Source organism: Chrysemys picta, chromosome 9 (genome assembly GCF_011386835.1).
Source record: "Chrysemys picta bellii isolate R12L10 chromosome 9, ASM1138683v2, whole genome shotgun sequence".
NCBI classification, from domain to species: domain Eukaryota; kingdom Metazoa; phylum Chordata; order Testudines; family Emydidae; genus Chrysemys; species Chrysemys picta.
The window spans coordinates 53,004,932-53,025,646 of NC_088799.1; the positions used below are offsets into that span (position 1 = coordinate 53,004,932).

At 44.2% G+C, this 20,715-nt stretch overlaps 1 protein-coding gene across 7 annotated transcripts in view; it reads right to left on the bottom strand.

The window, feature by feature from the left end:
* EPHB1 (EPH receptor B1) overlaps positions 1-20,715 on the bottom strand; it is a 350,847-nt gene that overhangs the window by 40,738 nt on the left and 289,394 nt on the right. For all 7 annotated transcript variants that reach the window (XM_065556231.1, XM_008171781.4, XM_042853436.2 and 4 more), the window contains exons 9-11: positions 18,673-18,737; positions 2,017-2,139; positions 230-477 (exon numbers count right to left, since the gene is read on the bottom strand). In XM_065556231.1, coding sequence (XP_065412303.1) covers positions 230-477; positions 2,017-2,139; positions 18,673-18,737 — 436 coding nt within the window. The remainder of the gene's footprint in view (positions 1-229; positions 478-2,016; positions 2,140-18,672; positions 18,738-20,715) is intronic.

Genomic DNA, 20,715 nt, shown 5'->3' on the forward strand with positions numbered 1-20,715 from the left:
CTGAAAGACAACAGGATTTGTGCTCTGAAATGCCTTTGGCTCCTTTGAGAATCTCTCCCTCTCTCAATATTGTTTCTTAGGTCAGTTATTAGGGTTCCATGAGCCCAGCTGCTAGAGGTTTGACCTCAACGGATCTTCTACACCATAGCATAACTCGATTCCAACGAACATGACTCCATTCCAGTGCTATAATAGAAGAGCAGCCAATGAGGCCATCATGCTTCCTTACCCTCAGAAAGGAGTCCAGAGCTCCATTCTCCATAAACTCTGTGATGATCATGACTGGCCGGCTTTTGGTCACCACTCCTTCCAGCCGAATGATATTTGGGTGGTCAAACTGTCCCATGATGCTGGCCTCACTCAGGAAATCCCTACGCTGCTTCTCAGAGTAGCCAGCCTTTAATGTCTTAATGGCCACATAGATTTCCCTCTTGCTGGGCAGCTTCAGACGTCCTTTATACACTTCTCCAAACTCCCCTGCAATTGCAAGAATATCAGTTGCAACCACCTCCTCCTTTTCCTCCTTCTCCACCACAACAAAGCATGGTAAAGAACAGCAGTCTCACATAGCTGCCAAGGCTCCAATCTGATTGGCTGAAATATGTGCACATTTAAATAGTATCCTCTTAATACTATTTGTCGTCCCCCTCTTAAAGGGGCAGTGTCAAAAGCATCCATTCCTCTGCTACTAAGAATATTCCTGAGTCTACAAACTGCTCTACCTGGATACAACCCTGCACCCCCATACAACTCTTCCAACATTAATGGAGCTTTGTGCAGATGCCATGGATCAGAGCCTAAGACACCAGTAAAACAAAAGGATTTTCCTAAATCTAAAATGTTATAATTGACACTGTCCTTTTTGCATTTCACTCCTCTTGGAATGTGGAAGTAAGAGGGTCAGTTTCACTTTTGTTTAGAGTCAAGTTTAACTGTTTTACGTGGGCATTAGTGGGACAATGCTGTTTTTCATAGAGGTCTCAGCTCTACAGGGGAAAGTTTGCATCCAAAATAACAGGGTTTATTTGAAATAGATCAATATCAATGTTATCATTAGGGTTGGTGGAAAAGTTTTCGTCAACATTATTTTGTCAGAAAATTGGATTTTCACATTTTTTGTTTCCTTGGAAAGTGTCTGCTGTCTTTGACAATTTCTGATTTTGCATCAGAAATTTAAAAAAAAAAATTAAAACAGAAACTTTTCAGCTGTTGAAAACTGAAGCCTTTTCAGTTTGGGTTTCTTTGAATAACGAGCCAAAATTTTCCATGCCAGTTTACCAAACAGCTCAAGTTATGATGTTCTATAACCTCTTGACCCCGTCCTGCCTTTTCTTTGTAACAATATATAAATTTTAGGCCTCAAACTAATTGACAGTATCCCTTAAAGTTCTCCAATCCCCAAATGTAAAACTACCTAGCTTGAATTTATTATAGAGCAAATAATGGGCAGCCTAAATTATAGATCTCTTGTGCAGAAGCTAATGATACCTACAGATCACTAGAATGGTTCATGTTTAAGTCAGATTTGCAGCTGCTTTGCATTGACAGAGCAGCATAAAGCAGTGAGATTAATCTGACCCCAAATTTGAAACAATCAATTGGTTCTTTGAATCCTCCTCACAACTTCTCACTTTCTCTATTATTATTCTACTGACATAATACAGTAATTTAACAATAATACTACAAATGCTTCAGGTGATAGAGAGAGAGAGTGAGAGAGAGGTCCAACTTTCTCTTGTTATTTCCTGTAAGTTAAACCAAGAGGTCAAAGAAGCACCAAGATCAATGAATTAATAAGTTAACCAAACCCTCCCAAACCTCAGAAGAGTATTCAGAACTCAGGCTGTAGGCAGAAGTGTGAATCTTTTTTTATTTTAACTGAATGAGTTAGCTGGTACGTTCTGAGCTATGAGTGGATATAAAATGAAAGGGAGGAAGAGAAAGGAAAATGCGGGAGTTGTGGAGAGGGTGGGAGGGCGGGTGGGGAAAAACACCCAATGGTGAAACGAGACACACCTGCTCCAATGACTTCTTCAATCTTCACGAAGGAGACGTCAATCTCCTTGGCAAACTCGCGGACAGCCTCGTTGGGGTCCTCATAAGTGAAGGGGTCAATGTAGATCTTCATCCCTGGAGAGCCTTATCATGAAAGAGAGGAGGGACAGCAACAGGGAGAAAAAAAACAGTTGGTATTTAGGTAAAGGGCTTTGGGAGCATCTTGTGTCTCTGATACCTTCTCACTTCTCTGCAAGTCAATTACAATGCTATTTCTCTTAGCTCTTCTACTCCACTCTCTCTCGCTCATTCACCGTCCTTCCAGCCCCAGTCCCATTCATCTGCTCTTATTGTTCTGTCCTCCACTTCTCCTCCATTATCTTCCCTCTTGCTCCTCTCCTGGTAGGTGGAACGTATTACTTATAAGTTGACAGATTGAGACCAGTCCACACAGAGCACATGGGAACCTGCAGTGTGGCCATTATTTATTTATTGAAGTCATATCAAATGCATTAGAAGCAGAGCCAATGTAGAATTGCAGGTTGAGATCAATATTTATCAATCTGACATTTTCTGGAGGGGAAGCCGCCGCTGAGGTCATACCAGGCAGCTGTGACATAGCACACAGAGTGATGGAGGAAGAGATTAGAAAAAGGAGAAAAATAGCAAGGTGGGAAATGAAGGATTAAAGGAAGAAAGGTTAGAAGGGAAAAAAAACAAAGTTTCTTTTAAACTTTCAGAGGAAAAAATAAAAATACTAAAAAAAGAAAATGTACAAGGATAAAATCATAAAGAGAAATACATAAAGAAATAAAATACAGTATGGACATATAAAGAGACAAACAGATATGCACAAGGAAAATATTACAGTGTTTTTCACTCTTGCTATGTGTGTTAGACCACTTTCCTTTACCCTGGGTCTGTCTGATCTATTTAGATTGTAAACTCTTCAGGGCAGAGAGAGTTTGCTGCTCTGTGTCTGCACAGACCCTAGCACAATAGGCCCCATTCTTGGCTGGTTCCTAGTGTGATAAACACGATATTAATAATAGTATCATCCTAACAAGAAAAATACATTCCTATAGTGAAGGAGATAGACTAGGCCCTGATCTTCTAAGAAAGGAATACTCCTTTTGCCAACTCCAAGAGCTCAACAATCATGAGTCAGGCCTCAAAAAGTCATAAGATTGGCTTAAAAATCAGAGGATTTTTAAAAAGTGGAGCTCTTGTTATTTGCATTTTAGTTTTTGAAGAGTTAGGTTGCACTTGGGTGAAGTTTCAAGTATTTCTTCACAACTACAAAGGCTAGAAATTTCCTTTGTTTTTAAGGGAAGCAGAGATTCTCACCAGATAGCACGACTTCAGGATCTGGGGGCTGTAAGATGAACATCAAATACCGGGAGACTTGCGCTAAAATCAGGAGAGTTGGTAACACTGCCAGCACCGTGTTTTTCTGAATGCTGCAGCTATCATTCTAGGAGGTAAAGTCATGCCAAGAGGGTTTTCATTTGGTCCAGACAACCTAAAGCCACAGCTTCTTGAGTTAAACCATAGCTATAAGTGTTTTTCCCCAAGTGCTCTCCTGCTTATATAGCACATTCAGCTCCCAGCAATGAAGTTACAAAACTACAATTAGCTGGTTTTATGGTAAGGAAAGTAGCAATTTTATGATGCTTCCTGCATAATTTGAGAAATATTTATTTACCCAAAAAGGTCTTTGAAAGTTTTGTTGCTGCTACTAAATTGACAGAGTGTAGCAATTATAATCAAAACCCCGAATGGCCTGATAAAAGATGAGTTACGAGCCTCCATAACCAATAGTCAGGCACTACTAAAAAGCATTCCAAGGGGATGTTCCTCAAGTCAGGGCTGCCCAGGCTCAGCCAGACAACTGTGGAATTTCTGTGGCACTATAGACAGATGTGGAATCTGCCTTCGGGCATCAAATCGGACTCAGATCTTGTTACAGTACTCGTTAAAATTAAAAACAAAATCCTCATGCCCAGGGATGCAAACACCGTTAATGGTGGCTGCTCAAGTGGCATTTCCTCTCATCTGGTGCACATTAGGCAGTGGAAAAAATGAGTCCAGCAAATGCTATTAAAATATCATAATAAAACGGTGCTTTTCAGAATTAAACCTTCCACAGCTGGATAAGGGAAGCAGGTAGCACCACCTGCAACACAGGTAATAGACTTTATTTGCAGCTACTCACCTCTAATTACACACACTCATGTGGGGCATGTTATGGTTAAACCTACATGGTATGCCCCACACCAGTAATAACACCATTCTGGAATTCTTCTTACCCCGAGCTCCTGGGGCAGGAGGGCACCAACTAGGGAAATACCATACAATTACAGAGAGATTGTGACCCAGTGGACAGGACCTCAGGAAAGATGGGTTCTTTTCCTGGATCTGTCACTGACCTGCTTTGTGCCCTTCAGCAAGTCACTTCCCCAGTCTGTGGTTCTCTTCTCCCTCCCATCTTTGTCAGTTGTGTCTATTTAGACTGTAAGCTCACTGGGGTAGAGACTGTCTCCTATGATGTGTCTGCACAGTGCCTAACACAACTCAGCCTTGATTCCAGTTGAGGTCTCTACCTATGGAAATATCACTAGGAACATAGAGAGGTGAAAGTTCACTGATCCATACTCTGGTGGCATATTTTCTTGAGTTTTCTCTCTCTCATTCTTTTTCTCTCCTTCCACCTCCTTTAATTCACTCCATGCCCATCTTCTCCTTTCCATTCTCCTCTCTGTTCCGTTTCCAGTTCATTCTGTTTTCTCTCTGCCTCTCATTCTTGGAAATTATCACACTTTTCTCCCCAGCTCTACAGTTTCTCTTCCCAGGCCCTGTTAGCAGCAGGAGTGGATGTCTTTAATTGGCAAAGAGCTTTGTGCATGCCGGAGTTGGTAATCCCGGCTAGCTAGCGCTGGAATAACTGGGTGCTTATAACTGTCTCCCAGGAATGACGACACATCCACTGGAAAAAACAGTACTGTCCCCTTTCATTCCAACCAGCAGCAGCCAGATCTCCTTTCATTTCCTTTCTTCTTTATTGTCACTCCCCCGCCCTATTCTCCTGCCGAGCCCCTTCAATTTGTTATATCTTAGCCTGCTTTCCTTCCACCTCCTCTCTCTCCTACTTTTCATTTGTTCTTCCCATGTAAGTCTCTTCCCAGTTTGCTTCCTCACATCCCTCCTTTGAGCGTATCTTTTGCCTTTCATGTAGACTCCTGACTTGTGCTACCAAAGAGGTCACTGATTTTGGCTGCCCATCGATTTGGCACCTAACTTCCTTTAGCTCCTTTCAAAATCCCAGCCTCAGATCACTGGTGGCCAACAATCCCTTCCTCTACCTCGGTCCCCCCAGTCATAAGCATGCTTTGCTAGGGGCCTGCCCCCAAACATCTGGCCAGCAGGGAGAGAGGGGAGCTTTGCCAGCCCGTTCTGCAAGGCTCCTAGTCCCAGGCCCTTAAAGGAACAATGGTCTAGGATGGCCCTATACCTTCCCTTTCCCCTGACACCATGTTCCTCTCTCCCATGGACTTCAATTACTTTCCTGGACACATGGAATGGGGTAATCATCTCATCCGGCCTTAGCCCTTGATTATCACCCTACTGTGCACAGTGTCAGCTCAAGAATTTTGGGGAGGAACAGTACTGTGATTCTTGAGCCACACCACACCTTGAGTGACTCCTTTCACGGGGTGTCTGTATCAGGGCTGCAGATCCTGCTGGGCCCCCCGCTGTGGAAGAGAAGCCTCACTACCGCTCCTGTCACCCGAGCCATTCGCTTGCACCACTCTGCCTTTCCAAGACTCTCTTCTCAAAGAAAAGCATAACACACTCATGAGATTTTTGCTTAATGAAATCTGAGATTCTCCTCTACAGGGATAAGTCCCTTGAGTTGCCTCCTGGGATGGGGGAGGAAAGGAGTAGCTGCCCCGATCCCCACGCTGCCCTGCACTCAGGGGAATCAGGACTGACCCAGCAAAGTTGGAAGCATTGCTAAGCTAGTCACTACTGGGGGCTGGTATAAGGAGAGGTGGTTTGGTTTTCCAGTCTGGGCACAGACTTTGCCAACGAGAGAGTCCTGATGATTCTAATTGTCCCTTTGGACCTTACAATCTATCAAGTGAGCAGAGAACCCCTGTCAGTGAGGATTTCCAGATGATCGTGTCTGCGGTGAGCAGAGAGGGAAAAGTCTCTCTGCCCCACTCCATTGATCTGACCTGTTTTTCTTCGAAGGTTTACACTACAGGTCAAACCACTATTTTGATATTTATTTTAATTGCTTAGTTAATTGTTCCCATTATTATTAGTTATTATTATTAGTAGTATCTTTAGGAGCCCCACTCAAGGATCAGGGTCCCATGGAAGCTTTTCTGAAGCTGACATCTGAACAATTCGCCTGTTGTCATGTGACAGACTGTACATTGGGAATCTGAATGAGCCCATTGCGTCTTTACGATGCCAGTGAGCCATTCTGAATTAGCAGTGAAATCCAACTATCTGAGTGAAAGAGTTTATCAGAAGTTGCCTGTTAATCATGCAGTGATTGTGAAAAAACAGTTGATGGAAGAATGAGCTCATGATTATGGTGTCTGAGATTCAAGAAGGATGTCAGATGAGCTCCTTGCTCCTAGCAGGGCCAGTTTGGGCAGAAGTGCCACATTCCCAAGGCTGATGATGAAAACTGCAATGAAGCCATCTGTACATCTCCCACTTCATAAATCCCTTTACGGCTCAGTCTCATACACTTTAACGGCCCCATAAATTTTTTTACAAGAGCAGCTGATGCTCCTGCCAGGATTACAAAGGGATTTACAGGATCATAACCAAGACTGAGTTAGTGATCAAAAAATCTTGCCTCCCTTGCTCTTTCACCCCAGAGGGGATGCGGGACCTCAGTGCAGATTGGGAGAAGGAGCAGCAGCCTGTGGATCCAATGCCACCAGGTTGTTTGCCAGGATGGGAGGGGCACCGAGGAGGGCAAGTCTGCCGGAGGCCTAACTCTGTGTGGAGCAGCACAGCCTGCTCCAGTATCAAAGGCTTCTCTGAAGCTGAATATCAGGGATACCTATCACAACATGCCCATGTGCCCCTCTGCCACAACCCCACCTCTCAGGAAACCCTCACTCATTCCTTGGCCTCTTCTCACTTGGACTATTGCAACCCCCTCTTCAGCCACCCTCTCACCCAGGCAAAGAACTGAGACCACACCCCCTCCACGCTGTATTCCCATTTATTACAGGGTCCACTTCATAACAGCCACATGGCCTTTAAACCATCACTTGCCCCAGCCTAGCAAATGCACCTTTTCTCTGTTAATTCCTGTCCCCAATCCCCCCACTCTGTAGGCACTAGGGCCCAGCTCCACAAAGGCATGTAGGCTCTTCACTTCCGTTGCTCTCAATGGACCTTTGCGAATCTGTGCTGAATTTCCCCTCTCCCCTTTCACAAAGTCTTGCTGCTGCTGGTGGTGGTGTGCCAGCCTTCTCCTCTGCAGCGTCTGACGTGTGCAATAACTATCCTCCAGCGCATTCACTCTTCCTCTGTATTTATTATTACCAATGAGACAGACACTATTCTGATGTATATAGCGCTATAGCTGTGCATGGAGGTAACAGGACAAGCCCATGCATCTTGGCATCTACAGTTTCAAGGTCTGATCCTGCTTTGAAATAAATGAATCCCCCCATTGACATTAATGGGAGCAGGACTGGCCCTACATTAGACAACAAATGCTGACAAGGGACCAGGACAGGCTGTGGTAGGGAAGGCTGGTGGAGAAACATCACCTCTCACAATCAGGGGGAAGTGCTGTTCCTTGGGAAGCTTGGTAGGAGGCTGGCGGGAAACAAGAATTCCATTGTCTGAAAAATGTTGAGGTTTTGGAATTTGTTTTAGGTCTCACACAAAGTGAAAACCAAAACGCTTTGGAATTTTTGCCCCCCCCCCCCCCCCAAAGAGAGACAATATGCACCAGTTTCCTGATTCGGAGCAGGGACTGGAACCTGGTTTACCCAAATCCCAGGTGAGTGCTCAAACCACTGAGCTCTTGGCTATTCTGGGGTGAGTCATGCTCTCTAATTTTGACTGGAAATTCCACCCTGGATCTAAGAAACCTTCCTGACAAAAGTTTAATCGAAACTGATACGTTTCTGCCAAAAGTTGCAGTTCGGGTGAAAAAAGGTTTTGTTGAATAATTCCCAACCAGCTCTATTCAGTAGCCTTTCTTTAAGTTTACTAGCTTTGTATGCCTCTTTCTGGTTAATTGCAGTAGAGGATTATTAGAGAATATTTACATTTGTTCAGTTTTATGCAAATTATCCCTGACAGATTTGAGGGAAGACGTGTGCTTTAAAGAGGGATGTGGAGATGGTGGATGATTGGCACACAAGAGTGCGTATGGTATATCCAAGCATAAGGGAGAGCATGAAAGAAAGCGTGAAGATCAGAGTATTCATTTCTCTCTCCATCTGCTCACGTTTAGCTCTGTTGCTGTATTATTCAACTGTGGAAAGGATCCTGAGAGATAGTGAGTATGAAAGATGCTCCACAAATACCATTGCAATATATTGTAGTTCCTTAAGATGTCAGTAGGTTTTTAAATTACAGAGCAGCCAAATTACAGAGCATGACAGATAGCATAAGGTAGGTGGGGCAAGGCTGGCCAATTTACACTGAAAGGTATGGAGGAAATTTATCCCACCACTGCACCCACTGCTGGTTTTAAAGAAGACAATTTCCACTATATGGGTAAAAATCTCTCTGCATTACCTCGCTCTGGGTAGAAACACAGAGTGGATGCGCTCTGGAATATAGCTGATAGGGTGAACAAACACAGGATGGGACAGAAGGGGAGTAAGGAGGCCAGGAGATTCATGGACAATGAAAGATAAGCATCTTTTTTTAGTGAATATACTGTGTCCCAGCAGACCTGGGAGTAGAGATTTCCAAAGCCACCTAAGGAATCTGATGCCCACATTAATGGAATGAGGGCATCCAAATCTTCTGGGGGTGGGGGGGTTGATCATCTCAGTCTGTAGGACCTTAGCCAGCCATCACTATGAGGAATAAGACTGGGAGTTTCAAAAGGGCTGTGTGCTGGGAGTTTAATCACTGGCGTGAATGAGAGCAGAGGTAGGCCAACACAGAGGTCTGTTGACGATCCCACTCTAAATACTTCCCTTTCCCTCTTGCTATTGCCCTGATACTTGTCTCAGCTGTATCCGGTTATTAACGACCTTATTAGAGCATAGCAAATGAGTTAGTATTTTGATAGCAAAGCCAAATGCTCATTTCTGTAACCATTAGTAGTTTCATGTTCTACCTGCATGTGAATTCCTTCCTGTGTGTAACCTAGACATCCATGGAATTGCAAGGGGGCATACCTTGGAGCAGACTTCGACTGATTGAATTGCTACAGTTCTAACCTATACCGTGTTGTTCATACTCAGGTCATCTCCAAGTGCTTTGCAAAGCAGAGACATAGACCAAGCATTGGAAATTACAGCCCAAAAGGTGATTTTTTCAGAAAATGTTGATCGTGTCCAAATCAAAGCTTATTAATTAAACTGTTTTACAACTTTATGCATCATCCACTACTAATGAAACTCTGTTACTGATTGGGTGTGTGATGACAGATATAAAATCCATTTCACCGATACTTATAACATCAATTTATGGAAATACCTCTCTGATTACACAGACATTCATATCTACATACAGCAGAGAAACATATGGTCCATATACTATTTACAGGAACACGTATTCACACTCTACAACAGTAATGAGCCAACAGAACAACTGCCAGGAATCTGTATCTGTGAATGAAGATACAATAGAGAATCTGGCCCTGCTTGAGAAATCTGCCCCAGGACAGGGTCGTACAGAAAAAATAGCTACTTTGTTCTGCCTGCCATTACCTCTCCCTGACCAAGATGGGCAGGACATAGGAAGCTGCCAATCCCTCACCTCTGCCTGATTAACGGGAAGTGAAAGAAAACCACAAACCTTTCCACTCTCACTGCACTTCTTGGGGGAACATGGAGGGAGAAGGAGCTACATAGAGCCCCTCCCAGGAGTGAGGAGGAGTGCTGGCAAGATCAAGAAGCAAAAGAGATGGATTGAGCCCACTATTATTTCTTAGGAGACTCATAGACTTTAAGGTCAGAAGGAACCATCATGATAATGTAGTCAGACTACCTGGACATCTCAGGCCACAGAACCTTGCCCACCCACTCCTGGAATAGAGCCCTAACCTCTGGCTGAGTTACTGAAGTCCTCACATCATGGTTTAAAGACTTTAAATTACAGAGAATTCACCATTTAATCTATTTAAACCTGCAAATGACCCATGCCGCAGAGGAAGGTGAACCCTCCCCCCCTCCACCTCCCGCCCAGGGTCTCTGCTAATCTTACCTGGAGGAAAATTCCTTCCTGATGCCAAATATGGTGATCAGTGAGACCCTGAGCATGTGGGTGAGACCCACCAGCCAGACACCGGGGAAAGAATCTCTGTAGTAACTCAGAGCCCTCCCCATCTAGTGTCCATCACTGGCCATTGGGGATTTTTGCTACCGGAAGTCGCCGATGGGCCACATGCCACTATGGGCAGTCTCATCATATCATCCTCTCCATAAATTTATCAAACTCAGTCTCAGAATTCCCCATAATCTCTCAGAATGAATGAGAAACTACTTTCTCCTCCTACTTCTTCCAGGAAGGACGGGCTTGTGATTAAGGTACTGGGCTGGGACTGAGGAGATCTGGGTTGCATTCCCAGCTCTGTCACAAACTCCCTGTGTGACCCTGGGTATTTAAATCACATGGTCATTCTGAGCTTCACTTCCCCATCTGTGAAATGGGGACAACACCACTTCCTGCCCTCCTGGGTGTATTTGGGAGACATACTCACTAATCTTTCTGAGATGCTCAGTTATGATGATGATGGTGAATACATGATATACCAGCTCCCCAAATCCATACTCCCCCTGATTTCTGGATGCTGCACCAGATTGCAGCAAAAAGAAAACTGCAAGCTACATCATTTTCAGCATGGACTATTCAGTGCTGGTGTGGAAGAGAAACCAGGTGCCCTTGCTTTGGATAGGAGGCCCATGTCTCTTTGATAACCAGAACCAGGGATTCCCACACATATGCATGTAACTACATATACTGTGACAAAGTTCCTCCTCTATCTTGGTGGGTTCTGTGCTTATTGGCGGATTTTCTTGCCTCAGAGATTCACCATGTGGGTTGGGGAACAGCCCAGAGACCTTCCCCTCAGGAAGAACCCACAGTCCAGGTCAATTGGGAGGTTTGGGGGGAACCCGGGCCCGCCTCTACTCCGGGTTCCAGCCCAGGGCCCTGTGGACTGCAGCTGTCTATAGTGCCTCCTGTAAGAGCTGCATGACAGCTACAGCTGCCTGGGCTACTTCCCCATGGCCTCCTCAAAACACCTTCCTTATTCTCATCACAGGACCTTCCTCCTGGTGTCTGATAACGCTTGTGCTCCTCAGTCCTCCAGCAGCACACCCTCTCACTCTCAGCTCCTTACGCCTCTTGCTCCCAGCTCCTCACACTCACACCACAAACTTAAGTTAGCTCCTTTTAAAACCCAGGTGCCTTGATTAGCCTGCCTTAATTGATTCTAGCAGCTTCTTCTTAATTGGCTCCAGGTGTTCTAATTAGCCTGCCTGCCTGAACTGGTTCTAGCAGGTTCCTGATTACTCTACTGCAACCGCTGCTCTGGTCACTCAGGGAACAGAAAACTACTCATCCAGTGACCAGTATATTTGCTCTCTACCAGACTCCTGTACCCCACTGGTCTGGGTCTGTCACAATACAAATTATACAAATTCTGCCTGTTGCAATGATGCCGGCATGCATGTACACAAACATGCATTAAAGGACAAATCTCCCTTTTGCAGTAATCCACAAAGGCCTGTTGTGCACAGAAGATGTTTCACCACATCTATCAGGCATAGAGCCGAGCAAAATTTTTTGGATGAAACATTTTTCCACCCCAAAATTCAGGTTTGGTTTGGCTGAAACTTTTTGCAAATTCATCAAATAGTTTTGATTGAACACCTCCCCTCCCCTCACAAAAAAAAAAAAAAAAAATCAGAAAAGCTCAAAAAGTTTAGTTTGACATTTTTGAACTGAAACATTTCAATTTTTTGAATCAAAATCACTTTTCAGTTCAAACTGTACTTCAGTTTTAAAATGGTAAAAAAACTCAGGCATGAAATGAAGCATTTCATTCACCCAGAAACTAAATATTTTCGACTTTTTTGGTTCACTGAAACATTACAACATTTTTCATTGTGGATTGATCTGAAATGAAGTTTCTAAATATTATTTTTCCGTTTGGCCACTGAAAATCAGATGATGGCACAGCTCTAGTCAAGTATCCCTTTCCCCAGGATCCCACATCAGACCCTGCCCTTCTACACCCCACCACCCACCCAAAGTGGCTCTAACATGAACAGCTAGGCCGGGTGAGGGGAGACTCTAATTGCTGTTCAGTTAAATGAGTGCATTATTTGTTCCAGTTGATGCACTTGTTACTGCATTAGCTGCTCTCCACAAATTTCCCACCTGTTTTCCTTTAGTGTGTGCAATAATAGCATTAGCGTTAGTCGTCTCTCTAACCTTGGCAGTCTCCCTGGCAATCCAAGAGCCTGTTTTCCACTCTTCACAGCAGAGCTTTCAGGTGCAGAACTCACAACACATGGGTTTTATTTGTAATCATTCTGGTGCATCAAGAATTACCTCCTTCAAGGAGGTTGGCAATATTTGCAAACATGTAGGAAAAACGCCAATTGGCAATGTGACCCCAAGATCACAAATTGCAGGTGGAACTGCAGAAAGGTTCCTGCAACAAAACCTTTTCTATCCTTCCTAAGGACTGGTTCAAGAGGATGTATGCTAGTCACCTGGATCACCTGAATCGATCGGTCTTCAACTGTCGTTAAGATTTCGCCGATCACAACACATCCGCCATTCTTCTCGCATTCTTGCCTTTCTTCTCCATGTTCGTCCGAAACGTTTAACAATGTCATCTTCCCATCTTCTTGGTGGCTGACCAGGTGGTCTTTTCTGTTCTTGCGGGTACCACTCAGTAATGATTGCAGTCCACCTATTGTCCGTGAACCGTGCTATGTGGCTAGGGTGACCAGATGTCCCGATTTTATAGGGACAGTCCCGATTTTTGGGTCTTTTTCTTATATAGACTCCTATTACCCCCCACCCCCCGTCCCGATTTTTCACGCTTGCTGTCTGGTCACCCTATATGTGGCCCGCCCATTGTATCTTATTATATCTGTTTTCCATGACAATATCTTTCACACCGCTGCGTTCTCTAATCATTTCATTTGGAATAAGATCCAGAAGGGAAATTCCCAACATAGCTTGTTCTATTGCCCTTTCAGCTACCGACAGCTGCTGTTCTTCTCTGAGTGATGAGAGGTATGCTAGTATCCTTTTGAAATCCTAGTTTGGGCAGGGCGGTCCTACCTCTTCCAAAGACATCTGTTCTCTTACTGCAATATTTTTGCCTCACTTCATGTGAGCTGTTTCCAGCGATGGAGACAAGTGCTCAGCACTGGGAACAAGTCAGAGTACAGGCTGCAAAGAACACTAGTGACTTGGTGGACAAGGCATTAGCTGGTAGACTTTCAACAAACCTTTTCTTCCAAGTAGAGATATGCAGCAGAAGAGTCTAAAATGGGGACAAGGAAGCGACAGATGGAAAAGAGAACCCTTGTATTTTATTGGAGTCCAGTGATATTTAGAGAACTGTACAAAACATTTGCTTAAAGATTTGCTGGTCCCAAAGATTACAAGATCATCAAGATTGCAAGGGTTTTCAGTGGGGAGCTAAGAAGATCAAAATCCATCTAAAATATTTTTTAGTTTTAACTGGACTTTCTCTGCCCTGACTGACTGGCTCTTTGCTCCAACCCTCCCGCTTCCACCTCACAGTCTCTCACTCATTTTAGTGTCACTCCACACCTACCCGCTCATAGCCCCCTTTGGCCCCTCTTCTCACCTGCTCCACACCCTCAATCCCTTCGTCCCACCTATCTTTCCATCAGCTAAGCTCCACACTCCGAAAAAAATCATGGAACTAACTAGAACTCTCTAGTATCAGAGGGGTAGCCATGTTAGTCTGGATCTGTAAAAAGCGACAAAGAGTCCTGTGGCACCTTATAGACTAACAGACGTATTGGAGCATAAGCTTTCGTGGGTGAATACCCACTTCGTCAGACATATGTGGTGGAAATTTCCAGAGGCAGGTATAAATATGCAGGCAAGAATCAGTCTAGAGATAACGAGGTTAGTTTAATCAGGGAGGATGAGGCCCTCTTCTAGCAGTTGTGTTTGTACAGTGCCTAGAACAATGGACCCCAGATCTTAGTCAGCTCTCAGGCACCACCATAATAACCGTGATTAACAATAAAAGCCATGACATTGTAACCTAACTTCCTAAACAGGGATACAGTTTAACTCAACTTTAGGGATCTGTATGCTTGGACTCCAAACTAGCAGCAAAAGAATTCCTCAGTCAAAATACATAGAAACTTTTTCAAGAGAATTATACAAATATCAGGCAAATTCTTACTCGTAGGAGCAGCCACTGGCTCAGTAGGTTTAGCCACATGAATAAGGACTGTATGCATAACAAGCTGCATATCCCAGGTAAAACCATCCTCTAGCTTCCCTGATTCCACAGTATTCCACCACCTCCTCTCCCAGGCATCTCTGTTTTGGCTCTGGGTGTTGCTCTGGTATATTATGTAGGCATATGACACATGACAACATTTAGCCATGCAATGTTGTTGTAGCCAGGTTGTTCCCACAATATTAGACAATGTGGGTGAGGGAATATCTTTTATTGCATCAACTTCTGTCCAATAAAAGACATTCCCTCACCCATCTCGTCTAACATTTAAACATGGCAAGGACAGGGAGTTTTGGTTGAGGTAGGAAAAACAGAAGCAAGGGTCAGCAGCTCTTTCCTCTGTAGATATCAGTTGCAGTCACCTGCATTTGAGATGACAGAATCAGAAGGGCAGCATTCACACTCATTTTGCAGGGGGCTGCATGATTACACAGTGCAAGGTGACAGAGAAACAGGTCCTATCATTTTGAAAACTATTGGTCCAATATTCCAAAGCTTGGCTTGATGTTTAGGCCTCAGCGTGATCAAGGATCCCTGACAGGTTTTGGGTTTACAGCTTCAGCAGTTTTTGGAATCCGTGGCAGTCGACTATTTGGGTGGCACCTTCCCAAACCAGAGCAAGCAAATTGGACACGCTGTTTAGCATGACTCATCAGCCCACAGTAGTACTCTGGCTGGAGCTAAGTCTGCAAACAAGGTGTCAGTTCACTACCTAGTAATTCAGAGGCATAACAATATACCTATACATTTCTAGATTGTAGCTCTTATTTTCTGGTTTTGCATGCTTTTCTTTAAACTCTTTCTGTTGGTATCTGTGGTTTTTGTATTCACTCTGTTTTCTTCATTAACAAAAAACTCTAGGAAATTCCATACAAAAATGACTAAAAGAACTTTAGGATTACAAAGTGAATTACTCAGAGTCAGGAAATGCAACATGCAACCTTAACTCTGCCCCTGTGCATCTGCATTCCTGTAGTCCAATTACATGCCTCATGCTATTTCTCAAATAACATAATCTATTCATTACAATTATAATTAATCCCATTTGTTCTACATCTTGGGTCCTTTTTAAAGAAAATGAATGCATCTGGGAGGTTTCTGTGGTAGACTGTAATTTGGATTTCAGCTAGTCCCAATTTTGTATCTCATTTCCTACTCCACTGCTTTCCTGCTATGCCCTGCTTTACGTGGGTACTGAGGCTGTCTGTAATCTGCAAAGCCCTAAAGAGAAGTGTGTGTTTGTGTTAGAGACATTCCTTGAAGCACTTGGGAATTGCAGAATTCAACTCTTTGCAGCTGGTTCCACATGTGGCTAGAGCATGTGAAGTCTGTGGAAATGTGGATGGGAGTTACTGGCTGGGGCTGTTGCTTTACGCATTTATTATCTTTTCCAACGCAGGTCATAAAGGCCCATTTGCTGTTTTACCAAGAGCACAGCTTATGCACTGGAAGAGTATCTGAGTATGAGCTATACTGTCTGCACACAACCAATGCTTAGATTTTACTCAGACTTGTGGATCTACAGACCTCCAAGGGAGGTTTAAAAAAGCGAACCCCCTCTAGAAAAATAGAACTGCCTCTTGACTTTCAGGTTCTTGTATTTGTTTACCAACCAGATCAGGAGCATCCAGTCAAGAAGCCTTTCCAGTTATTTGCAACATAGCCTCCTGTTGCCAGTGCGAGATAGAAGCACTGGCCTCTTATTGAGCATAAGAGTGGTGAAGCCGACAGAAGAGCTGCCACCCCATGGTCTGCGTGAAAGATGCTAAAAGGTTTTTTTAGATTCTAGCAAATATTTTCTGTTCAGGCCCTAGGTTAACTCCAGCTAACTTTTTAAATATCCATGTAAGGAGGAAACCAAGAGGAGCCCCAGTTAGATGAGGCTGTTGATTTCCTCTAATGCTTCTGCAACTTGGGTTTTCTTCCTGGCTCCTCTATCCTGGCTGCTCCATCCACTCTACTGACCATCTCTGGAGAAAGTCCCCCCCCCCATACATAGATTTGTACTGTCCTGCCTCTGTTCTGCTTCAGCTCCCTGTCTGCTTCCCCTGCTGTCAACCCACAGCAGCTCTCAATCCCTCTGCTCCACTCCTTAAACCTCCTTCTCCTTCCCTGCCCTTGCGCTCCGCCTCTGCTGCTCAAGGTCTCCTGGGTTTCTTCTAAGACAACACAGACAATCTGCAGCAGCAAGTCTCCTCTGCCACCTGCTCTCTCCCTCCCTGAATCCTCACCCCCTGTACCTGGCTTTCTGAGATCTCCCACTGTCTGGCCCAGGCCCCCATCTCCTTCCCCCCACCCCCTCTCCCCAGAGTCCTTTTTCTCTGATTTGAGTATGAGGCTGACTCCCCTGCCCTGATTTCAGCTACTTCCCTCCCTTCAGACTGCTCTCATCACACCCAGTCACATAGCCGAGCCTTACAGCCTTCTCCCTTTGTTCGTGACCCCTGCATCCTCTGCCTGGCTCATGGGCCCTCCCTCTCCAGGCTCTTTCTTCCCAGGGCTTTCTGAGCTCTCCATGCTCTTGGTTTTCAGTGTTGCTTGAGGAGGCACCTGCTCTGTCACTGCCCCCCCCATGCCTGTCTTATTCTTGCCCTAGATGCTCTCCTTTGAGCCCATCCATCTGCTCTCTTGACTTTGACATTCATTTCCTGACCAGCCTTGCACCTTTGCTGTGTCTCTGGTACCGCTTTATGGATGCCCGACAGACTGCTCCAGCTCAATGTGTCTAAACTTCTGGTTATCGGATCACTCAGCCCCCCATCGCACCCCCTCTTATCTATCCATGTGAAACTCCACTGTCCCCTATAGCACCCTGACTCAAAACACAAAGGCCGGTTTCTGTATTGCAAATCTGTTCTAAAACCATGAGTCAGGCCCCCACAAAATCCAAAGTTTGTCTTAAAATCATAAGACTAAAACAATGATAAAGGTTGGGTTCTTTTTATTGGTCTCCTGGTCTCTGAGCCTCTAAGATGCGCTCATCACATTTTCAAGATTTTCTTGCAGAAATGAGGGCTAGAAACTTAATTTTTTGAAAGGAAAGCTGAGAATCTCACTTAATCACCTGCCTCCAGCATCTGGAGCTTTAAAAGAACCCAAATATTGGGAGAGACATGATAAAAATTGCAAGAGTCAGCCACACTGCATATTTTGCTCTCCTCCTCTGATCACTATACCATCTCTAAGATCTGCCCTTTTCCCTCAAGCCCTGCTACAATAAATCCTGATCCATGTCTTACTCAATTTGTGTCTTGTCAGTTTGTGTCTTGCAACCTCCTGCACTAGATTGGGTGACACTTTTTTTTTTTGGTGAATAATTTATTTGCTGAAAAATTCAGGTTTGAGCTGACCCCAAACAAAATTTTTGGGGTTTTCTGATTTAGTGAGAAAAACTGAAAAATTATTGTTTCAGGTAGACCTGAAATGAAATTTCTTTTCAGACTTTTCAGTTCAGCCACCAAACCATAAAGCCAATTATTTGTCCAGCACTAGCTCTTCTGCTAAGATCGGCATCTTTCCCAGTGCGCTGATCACATCTGCTCTCCTTAGATCCCTTCACTAGCTTCCTCTCTCCCTCAACTTCCAACTCCTTTTCCTCACCTTCAGAGGCATGCAATGCTTCTACCCCACTCATTCCACCTTATAGTCGCTGTCTTCTTCTCTCCTTCTTTAGTACTGCAGCTTACAGCACAATAGCCTCCCCCCTCTCTCCACCAAACCGCCTCGCTCTCCTTTTTCAAGTCCATGAATGTGTGCTGAGCTGCACTGATCTTATAATTATAAATTCTTTGCTATTGTCCTGTGTATCATCTTCATCTGAGTTAGGCTGCGCCAAGAAGTTTATCTTTTGATGTGATTTCTAAAGCCACACAGACACTTGCAACTCTCTATAAAAATTATTAGTGTATAGGAAACACACACGTTACAACTTTCTTTCTCCAACACAAACCTGCTGTACCATTTTTCTCTCCACTCACCTCGGCCAGTGCTGTAGTGCTGTAATTTATCACTGTACACGGCCTCTTTGCTGTAAGCCCGCTTCCTAGGGAAAGGGGAGACAAATTGTTCAGGTAATGTATAAGTGGCTCACTCTTACCCAGACCGCTCAGAGCATCTCTGAAAAAGAGTGTGACAATGAATTTACCTGCACTGGCATGGGAAAATGATGCCTATTACACACACACTAGCACATATTTACATCGAGGTGATATAGCTGTGCACATTCACATGCAGAAATATCGATAGAGACACACCCACACGTGCAGCTGTCTTCCCATATCTCTCTGTATGTCAGAGATTTGAAACAGTGAGTGTCCACAGGAGAAGGAAGAGACAGTGACCCAGCATAAACTGTAGCTCTGGAATCCGCATGCCCATTTTATGTGCTCCCTGCTTTCTACAGTTTCAGTGAACGGAGCAGAAAGGGGTAGGAGACAATAAAACTGGGTCCATGTTTGCAAAAATATTGTTGAAGTAAATTCTCTGATTAAACTCCTTTAAATATGTTGCTGTCTCCATGGCTCATGTTCACTTGAATGAAACACGCTTACCCTCTTGTTTCACGTCTAACTTCTCATTGTGTTCGCAAAAAAACCCACTGAAAAATTTATAACCCACTGAGAACTGTCTGGTGTTATATTTGCCTGTGGCAGCACTGCCTGGGGAATCTCTAGTACAATACTAGAATCATGGTCATTTGTAAACTGCCTTGTGCTAGGTGTCCCGAGCTCATTCAGCTGCCTTCTCCTGGCAAGCTTTAATGGGAGCGGGAGGACTCACATCTCGTGCCCTTTAATACTGCAAGGATACTTCATCCTTCCCCACCTCACATGCTTTACTTGCACCAGCTATTTACTTTGTACTTTCCACCACCTCCAAATTTCAGTGCAGTTCCTGTTACACCTATATGGCACGGCACATCCAACCAAAGGGAATGGTGAAGGGTTCCCTTCTCATGCAGTCTGGCTGCTGCTTCGCTCCAGGCTGGCCAGCAGAAGGCACTGCAGCCAATGGCCCTGTGACGTTATAGACGTGAACTGTGAACGTATAGATCATTGTTGCAACCAGGGTCCTATGGCTGCACCAGGGCTTGTACAGAGGAGGTCAAGTGGGGTGTCTATGGAAAGGTTGTAGTTTGCTGGTTATGATTATGCTGTCTGTATGTGTGTATCATTTTTGTATTTGAATTTATGAATATTGGCTATGTACTTGTATCTCAATGTGTTTGATTCTAAGTAGCCTCAGCGAAGCATTTGGTCAGCTTCTTGAGAAAGGACTATTCTCAGTAAGTGCCCAGTCAAGAAACACTTAACTGACAATGGACTTTGGGAGATGCCAATCCACATCTGAGCTTTCCTGGGAACATTCAAACTAACATGGAAACAATGGCGTCGGCCGGCAACAAGCTGAATCATTCATAGACATGTGACTTGCCTAGGTAGCTACAAACTCTATTTTGTTGCTGTGACTTTGCACAGAAGAACAAAGGTGTTTCCACCCACAAGAGAGAAAATATAAAAGGCCCTCGAAACCTCTCCATTTTGTCTTCAGCTGGCTTAAGAGATGGCCTCTCTACCTCAAAGAGATACCTGAAAGAAACTGGAACAAAGGACAGTAACTATGGGGGTGTGAGTGATTGCTGGACCCAGACTAAGAAGGAGTCCAGTCTGTGAAAGAAGCTTATTGGAACATCTCTGGGGGTGAGATTTCATCTGTAATCAGTTTCTTAATGTATTAGGCTTAGACTTGTGAATTTTGTTTTATTTTGCTTGGTAACTTACTTTGTTCTGTCTGTTATTACTTGGAACCACTTAAATCCTACTTTTTATATTTAATAAAATCACTTTTGCTTATTATTGAACCCAGAGTTAGTGACTAATACCTGGGGGAGCAAACAGCTGTGCATATCTCTCTATTAAGTGTTATAGAGGGTGGACAATTTATGAGTTTACCCTGTGTAAGCTTTATACAGAGTAAAACGGATTTGTTTGGGGTTTGGATCCCATTGGGAACTGGGTGTG